Below are 8450 nucleotides of genomic sequence, written 5' to 3' on the forward strand. Positions count from 1 at the left end.
CAGATATATATCTTCAGTCATCCCAATTGGTGCCATGTTTGCTATGACTCTTTGGCTTGGAAACACTGCTTACCTCTATATATCCGTTGCATTTGCTCAAATGTTGAAAGCGATCAGTAAGTAGCACTTGTTGTTTTATAGTTTGAAATTGATTTGGCTTGTCTATACCTAATACCTAATTTTTATAGCAGTTCTCCTACATATTAATTGTGTTACTGATCTCATTCTTGATGACATTTTCAGTGCTGTTGCAGTTTTCATTCTTGGTGTAGCAGCTGGACTTGAAATGATGAGCTGCAGGATGCTTATGATAATGTCAGTGATTAGTTTTGGTGTACTGGTAGCTTCATATGGTGAAGTAATTATTAGCTGGGTCGGTGTTTTTTACCAAATGGGAGGAGTTGTTGGAGAAGCTTTGAGGCTAATATTTATGGAGATTTTGTTAAAAAGGAAGGGTCTCAAACTAAATCCCATATCTGTGATGTACTATGTTAGCCCCTGCAGGCATGTAATTTATCCTTTGAAATATTGGAACCTGTGCTAATAATCTATTTTGAGTTTATAGTCTGTCAAATAATTAAAAATCTTGGTTCATTGTGCAGTGCTATTTGCCTATTAATTCCATGGATCTTTCTGGAGAAGTCGAAGATGGATGCACAGGGGACATGGAACTTCAAACCTCTTGTTCTGACTCTTAATTCTCTTTGTACTTTTGCCCTCAATCTTTCAGTCTTCCTTGTCATCTCGCATACAAGTGCTTTGACTATTCGTGTGGCAGGAGTTGTCAAGGATTGGGTTGTAGTTCTACTCTCAGCCATTCTTTTTGCAGATACAAAGCTGACACTTATCAATCTGTTTGGTTATGCAATTGGTAAGTATCGTTTTTCCCTGCAAAGTGTACTCTCATATCATCCTTAGCTAGCAAATAATGTAGCATTGTGATGCTTCCCTTAAATGTACCACAAAAGCTGGTGTTTTCCTTGCATTTCTCAGAGGCCTCCATTTCTCCACTCTTTTTTATACTGTCGTGCAATTTCAGTTCATGTCTTAAAGTCAAGTTTTAGTGAAGAAACTTGTGTCAGTCAAAAAAAGTGACATGCTGATCATTGATAAGAAATTTATGGGAAAATATAACCACATATCAACACAATTTGATGTCACTTTTGATGGTATATTATGATGTGCTGTATAGGCTTGAGATCTTATTGATTTGTTTCTTTTATCTTATAGATTAGCTTAATTAGCAATCCTTTTGGAGCTTTGATAGGTTGTGTACTTGACAAATGGGCAAAAGAATTTATATTAACGTTTTGAACGAGATTAGCACACATAAATGCACTGACTATAACTCTGGCTTCCTATGCAGCCATTGTAGGGGTAGCTGCATACAATAACCACAAGTTAAAAAAGGAAGCTTCTCGAGTTGTTAGTACAGACGAGCCTGCTCAATCAATCCCACTAGTTTCATCCCCAACTTCGAACAAGTAAAGCTGTATAAGTCAGTGGTCAACTTCAACAAGGACTGGGTAAAGCTTGAATCCAATTCATAAAATGTTGAACACCACAATTTTGAATCAGAATTTACTCCATCAAACTTAATGATACTGAGGAGATGATTATTTTCAGTACACAATTATTGTAATTTGGCAAAATCTGGAACCATATAAACCCTGGAATTTCTCAAATGAATTGTAGATGCGATGAGTCAGATAATGAAAATGGGCTGGAAAAAGCTTGAACACAGTTAGGATTCTTTTGAGTGGAGGAGCTTCTCAACTCCTATTACCCTATGCAAGCAACTTGAGACTATAATCTCGTTCTTACCCTCCTTTGCCATTTACTTTACTCTTTGCCAGTGTTACTTTCTCCTTATATATAGTAGCTACATTTTCATGATCTGGAAATGTGAAGTATTACTTGTAATAGTAATCAAGTTTCAATTTGCTTTAAAATACAAGTAGCTTTAATCCTAACTGTTTGTGTGTAAGGCATCTCCTAGTTGTTGCAGGAAGTTTAGTATGAATCAGAGAAATTGTGAATCTTAATGACAAAAGGAAGAAGGGATAGAAAGTTGGGCAAGACGCAATTTTGAGAAGTTATTTTAAGGACAGTACTACAATACATTAAAATATTTGTAATTTTGAATCCATTTTTAACCTTGAATCGGTCATTTATTGGGAGGGAAATGAAGTAGATGAAAGAAAGTAAGAAGAAAGTTTTAAGAATTCTTGCAGAATGATAAACTATTGAAAGTGTCAAAGTCGTATAGGATTATAAAGTATTAATTTAGATATCGGACTATAAAGAATTGAGTTGGCTGTCAAAGTCGAATACAGTTGCTCCACCTGTCGTTAACAACCAACCAATTTAACCTAGCTGGTTTCATTACAGTGCAAACGTTAACAAGAAGTAGCCAAACAATTTCTACGTCAGCATAAGGAATTAAAAATGCAAAAAATAGAGGTAAAAGTGATTCTTGTCTACTTCATTTTTTCTTATTCTTTCGCAATAAAAAATTTAAAGTAATTAGGAAAAAATAATACTATAGATTCCATTTAATAAATTTATCCAACCAATTGATCAAACTTCATCAGAAATCATTTGGTCATTAGAAAACAAAAACCTTGCTAGATATATACAAGAATTACTATTGATTTAGAATTATCCAAGGTTGCCCAAAGTCACAAAAGTAGGCAGAACCCAACAAAGATAATTCCAGTTCATTCATCCACCAACAACTCACCTACTAACTGTCTACATGCAAATCATGACATTTCAGACCATTTGCAGAAGCAAAGAAAAAGATAACCAATTGATGTTGTACAATTCATTTTGTCAATTTCATCCCATATTTTAAGGCTCAGAAGCCATGGAAGAGATTGTAATCCTATTATTTTCTTGTCCAATCTTAATCTCTGTCACTATTCATGAACAGACATGGTATAAAGCAACAGTTTATTCCATAAAAATTCAAACAATAACAGAAGAAAATGATGAACTGGAAGAAGAAAATGAGTAGTGCAGTTTCAGAATTTGCGCGCGCGCGCACACAAACACTCACATGCACATCACTTTAAAGTAATGGTTGACCCTTTAATTCTTGCCGCTTTGGGTTGTGACTTTCACGGTTCTTCTCCAGCTTCTTGCCTTGTCAATCAGTCACCCCCCCTTCCCCCCTCCCTACAACATTTTCTCTCTCATCCTTATCACTTCTCTTTTTCTTCTTTTAGTGCTCTTTATATGATTGTTCGGTTTCCATGCTTTCATTGGCTCAAAGATAAAATCCAATTTTCCTGTTTTAGTTTCTTGAACTTCTGTTGAACTATGCTTTTTGACTTGTTAGGATCATCAGTTATTTTATTTATTTATTTTTTTTATTATCCCTGTCTTGAAGCAATATGGCTATGAATTTCTGAATAATATGTTAGCGGCAGAAATTTCTTGATGATTGTCCTGTATATGTAAGTAACTTTACATTGTTGGGACAGTTCATGTTGTTTCAAGTTGTCCCAGGCATACCTTAAAGTTTCCTCTTCCAGTACACAGCAGAATCATGGCCATATTCTATTGAATTTCGTTCTTGTTCGACTCCTTGAGAAAAGGCTTAGTAGATTTTCTTCCACATAAATGAAAAGCCAAAAGTATTTGATTTTTGTATTACATTTTTTTTGCCTAATTGTCTTTGTTCGATCATTAAATGATGAGGGGAATATTCTCTTGGAGTTTAAAAATTCCCTTAAAGACCCTTATCATAATCTTCAAAGCTGGAGTTCTTTGGATTCAAATCCTTGCAATTGGACAGGTATAGGGTGTTTAGCTGATTTTAAGGTAACTTCGATTCGTCTTAATGGCCTCAATTTGTCTGGTTCTTTATCTTCAATCATTTGTAAACTCCCTTACTTAGTCGTGATGAATGTGTCGAAAAACTTTATCTCCGGTCCAATTCCTGACGATTTCAATTGTTTTCGTAATCTAGAAACTTTAGACCTTTGCACAAATAGATTCCATGGAGAGTTTCCTACCCAAATCTGCAATGTTACTTCCCTCAGAGAGCTTTATCTGTGTGAGAACTATATATTTGGAGAGATTCCTGAGGAAATGGGCAATCTAACTTTACTTGAGGAGCTTGCCATTTATAGTAACAATCTAACCGGAATAATTCCTTCATCCATTGGGAAATTGAAAACTCTTAGGATTATCAGGGCAGGTCGAAATTATTTATCTGGTCCACTTCCTGCTGAAATCACTGACTGTGATAATTTGGAAGTCCTAGGTTTGGCAGAAAATAAGCTGGAGGGTCCTTTTCCTATTGAGCTACAAAAACTTAAGAGTCTCACCAGCTTGATTCTTTGGAAAAATATGTTTTCGGGTGAAATTCCTCCTCAAATAGGTAATTTTACTAGCTTGGAATTACTTGCAGTGCATGCAAATTCATTCTCAGGAACCATTCCCAAGGAAATTGGGAAGTTGCCTCATCTGAAAAGATTGTACTTGTACACTAATCAATTGAATGGAACGATTCCACCAGAACTCGGGAATTGTTCAAATGCAGTCGAGATTGATCTTTCTGAAAATCGATTGACAGGAGTTATTCCAGACAAGTTGGGCCAAATTTCTAATCTACGTTTGCTTCATCTTTTCGAGAACCTCCTCCAGGGAAATATCCCACAGGAGCTTGGAAAGTTGAAGCAACTCAAAAATCTAGATTTGTCCATAAATAACTTGACAGGCTCAATTCCTATTGAGTTTCAAAATCTCAGGTTCCTTGAGAACTTTCAACTTTTTGACAATAATCTTGGAGGTATCATTCCTCCATTTATTGGGGCTAATAGCAACCTCACTGTCCTTGACATGTCCATGAATAATCTTGTGGGCAGGATACCAAAGCATATATGCAGGTTTCAGAAATTGATTTTTCTTAGCCTGGGATCAAACAAGTTGTCTGGGAACATTCCTCGTGGTTTAAAAACTTGCAAATCTCTCGAGCATCTAATGCTGGGAGACAATTTCTTTACGGGAAGTCTTTCTACTGAATTCACAAAACTTCAGAACCTTTCAGCACTTGAACTCTATCAAAACCGATTCTCAGGATTGTTACCTTCAGAAGTGGGAAATTTTACTACCTTAGAGAGGCTGCTGTTGTCGGGTAACCAATTCATTGGCCAAATTCCTATGGACATTGGGAAACTTGTAAAGCTCGTTGCATTCAACTTGTCGTCCAACAGGCTCTTTGGAAGCATTCCTCAAGAGTTGGGAAACTGTATAAAGCTCCAGAGGCTCGATCTTAGTAGGAACTGGTTTAGTGGCTCCATTCCAGGAAAGCTAGGGATGCTGGTGAATCTGGAACTGCTGAAACTATCTGATAACACGTTGACGGGACCAATACCAGGAACTTTAGGGGGTCTAGCCCGATTGACAGAATTGCAAATGGGTGGAAATTTCTTTTTGGGAAACATTCCAGTCGAGCTAGGTCGATTAACTTCTCTTCAGATTGCTCTGAATATCAGTCATAACAATCTCAGTGGCTCAATCCCGAGCAATTTAGGTAACCTGCAGATGCTAATATCACTTTACTTGAATGACAACCAGCTTGGTGGTGAAATTCCTAGTTCAATAGGAGCACTAATGAGCCTAAATATATGCAATCTTTCTAATAATAATCTGGTGGGAACAGTGCCAAACACCCCGGTTTTCCAGAGGATGGACTCCAGCAATTTTGCTGGAAACAATGGATTATGCATATTAGGTTCAAATCATTGCCATTCATTTCCAGCCCCTACATCTGCTCCAAATCCTAGCTGGTTGAAGGAAGGTTGTTCCAAAGAAAAAATAGTCGGCATTGTTTCAGTTACTATAGGCCTGATCTCTTTGACTTTTATTGTGAGTGTTTGTTGGGCTATCAGGCACCGTAAACCTTCTTTTGTTTCACTTGAAGATCAACCGAAACCTGATGTATTGGATGGCTATTACTTTCCAAAGGAAGATTTCACATATATGGACCTTGTTGATGCCACGGGGAATTTTTCAGACAGCGCTGTCATAGGAAAGGGAGCCTGTGGAACTGTCTACAAGGCTGTAATGACCAATGGGGAAGTGATTGCAGTTAAAAAGTTGAAAGCCAGAGGAGAAGGAGCCAGCTCAGACAACAGCTTTTGTGCTGAAATTTCGACTTTGGGAAAAATTAGGCACAAAAATATTGTAAAACTCTATGGCTTTTGCTACCACCAGGACAGCAATCTTATATTATACGAGTACATGGCGAATGGAAGTCTGGGAGAAGTACTTCATAGGAAGGAGAAAGATTGTATTCTCGAGTGGAATGCTCGATACCAAATTGCTCTTGGTGCTGCAGAGGGGTTATGCTATCTTCACAATGACTGTAAGCCTCAAATCATTCATCGCGACATAAAATCAAACAACATTTTGCTTGATGAATATTTTGAGGCTCATGTTGGTGATTTTGGCTTGGCAAAGTTGATCGACTTCCCCTTCTCAAAATCAATGTCTGCTGTTGCTGGTTCATATGGCTACATTGCTCCTGGTACGAGTGTCCTTTACAAGATTCTGATAACAGCTTTTCTTTCACTATTTGACAACTATCTGAATAATTAATATAATCGAATAATGTTCCTTTTTTTTTTTTTTTTGGTTTCAGAATATGCTTACACGATGAGAGTGACTGAGAAATGTGATATATATAGTTTCGGGGTAGTTTTGTTGGAACTGATTACTGGAAGGTCCCCTGTCCAACCTCTTGATCATGGAGGTGACCTAGTTACCTGGACAAGAAGATCGATATCTAAATTAGTAACAACATCTGACATATATGATCAACGGATTGCTCTTAGCGAGAAAAGGACTATGAGAGAGATGTCTTTAGTACTTAAAATTGCAATGTTCTGTACCAGCACATCCCCTCTCAACAGGCCTACCATGCGCGAAGTCATTGCAATGCTGATCGACGCCAGGGAGTCAGCGAGTGATTCATTATCATCTCCAACATCAGAAACTCCCCTAGAAGAAGCTGGTTTCTGTTAAGGTACTACAATCTGCTCTCAGTTCTCTTAAATGTCTCATACGATTCAATGCACGAGTTTGACACAATAGCACTGCAGATTTTACATTTCACTTCTTTAATACTGTCTAGTATTATCCACATTATCTTATCAAGCAAGATATATGTATAATTCATCATTCTTGGGGTGATTGTTCTTTAATTTCCAGGTGCTATGGAGCTGTAGGTTGTCATTTGAAGACAAGGGCTTTCAGAAGATTATTTTTCTTCCTATTTGGATAATGCACCAAGAAACTGTCATCTCCTGAGAGCCTGCCCTGCTTGATATGAAGGTGGAAGCCAGAGCAAAAACACCTTACTTTTACTCACTCTAGTATAATTTGGGTTATCGTACTTATCCCCATTTCGTTCAGAAAATAATTTTTTTCCCCTATTTTTGTTTTCCAATTACGCGTTTCGACTAGTTTAAGTTTATAGACGAAATAAAATTAATCAATATTTTGCAGTAGTCTTGAAGATGAAAAAATAATTTCTTAAGAAAATTATGGAAATTTGCTCATTGACTAAACATAGTAGATCAAATTAGAAGATTTATCCTTTGAAGGATTTGTTTAGAAATCCATATTGTGCTGCTTTTTATCTTAAGTCAGCTTTTGAAATCCTGATGTAATGCCTACGTCATTGGAAAACAAAAAGCAATTTCTATCCCTCGTGCTAAAAAAATCTAAATAACTTGAATTATAATTAGATGCAATCCGATCTGTCGACCGTTAGCACCACAATTTTACGCATAGTACACGCGTCATGTTTTGAAAACTATATTAAGAAAAAGGAAGTCTGTTTATTTTATAAACTACTGTATATTAAGATATGAAACAAAAAACCTCTTTTTATGGAAGATGACAGCCAAACAAGGGACAAACAAGGCTTGGTCCCCTCAATTGGATAAGTTCAAAGGCTAGCACAATATGGAAATTGTGGGCACCTCTCTAAACAATCCTATGCCTTCTTCCCTTGGCAATTGACCTACCATAATTATTGATACGGTGAATTGTTCTTCATTTCACCCTCTAGTATGTGTCTAGTGAAAATTTCATTGTTCAACAGTTCAATGGTGAACTTCTATAGGTTTTTATAGAGAAATCAAACAAAAACAATAAAATCACTATTACTAAACCTCCTTCGATAAATTTATAAATAATTTGTGAAGAGGAATAGTAAGAGAAGTAGTAGTGGATAATATATGCGCTAAATTATGTTTCATAGTTTTGAGTCCAAGTCGAAATTAAGAGACAATGTAACTAGATTCCATTGAGATGAAATTTAGTGTTAAACTTTGTCGCTATCTTATCCTGAAGCTATATGTGGAGAATAAGCTTGAAAAATGCTCAAATTTGAGGAATGTCATAAAAGTTGCGTTCTAAAATTCCACATA

General features: G+C 36.5%; 2 protein-coding genes across 2 annotated transcripts in view; both read left to right on the forward strand.

The window, feature by feature from the left end:
* Positions 1-1973, forward strand: part of LOC111384809 (probable sugar phosphate/phosphate translocator At3g14410) — a 4614-nt gene extending 2641 nt beyond the window's left edge. Inside the window, exons 4-7 of the mRNA XM_023009140.1 lie at positions 4-120; positions 244-504; positions 603-871; positions 1367-1973. Of these exons, the coding sequence (XP_022864908.1) occupies positions 4-120; positions 244-504; positions 603-871; positions 1367-1488 (769 nt within the window). The 3' untranslated portion in view covers positions 1489-1973. The remainder of the gene's footprint in view (positions 1-3; positions 121-243; positions 505-602; positions 872-1366) is intronic.
* A 609-nt stretch (positions 1974-2582) lies between these two features.
* Positions 2583-7557, forward strand: LOC111384807 (leucine-rich repeat receptor-like serine/threonine-protein kinase At1g17230). The gene is made up of 3 exons (XM_023009134.1): positions 2583-6541; positions 6656-7039; positions 7225-7557. Exons 1-2 carry the CDS (start codon positions 3628-3630, stop codon positions 7036-7038), a joined length of 3297 nt encoding a protein of 1098 aa, XP_022864902.1. The 5' UTR covers positions 2583-3627; the 3' UTR covers position 7039; positions 7225-7557.
* Positions 7558-8450: the final 893 nt, after the last annotated feature.

Source organism: Olea europaea, unplaced genomic scaffold, assembly GCF_002742605.1.
Source record: "Olea europaea var. sylvestris unplaced genomic scaffold, O_europaea_v1 scaffold3014, whole genome shotgun sequence".
Lineage (NCBI taxonomy): Eukaryota > Viridiplantae > Streptophyta > Magnoliopsida > Lamiales > Oleaceae > Olea > Olea europaea.

What these genes read in the sequence shown, in the direction of transcription:
- LOC111384807 (XM_023009134.1), top strand. Translation starts at nt 3,628, where the DNA reads ATGAAAAGCCAAAAGTATTTGATTTTTGTATTACATTTTTTTTGCCTA. An exon ending in ATATGGCTACATTGCTCCTG is followed by an intron (nt 6,542 to 6,655) that starts GTACGAGTGTCC and finishes TTTTGGTTTCAG; the next exon opens with AATATGCTTACACGATGAGA.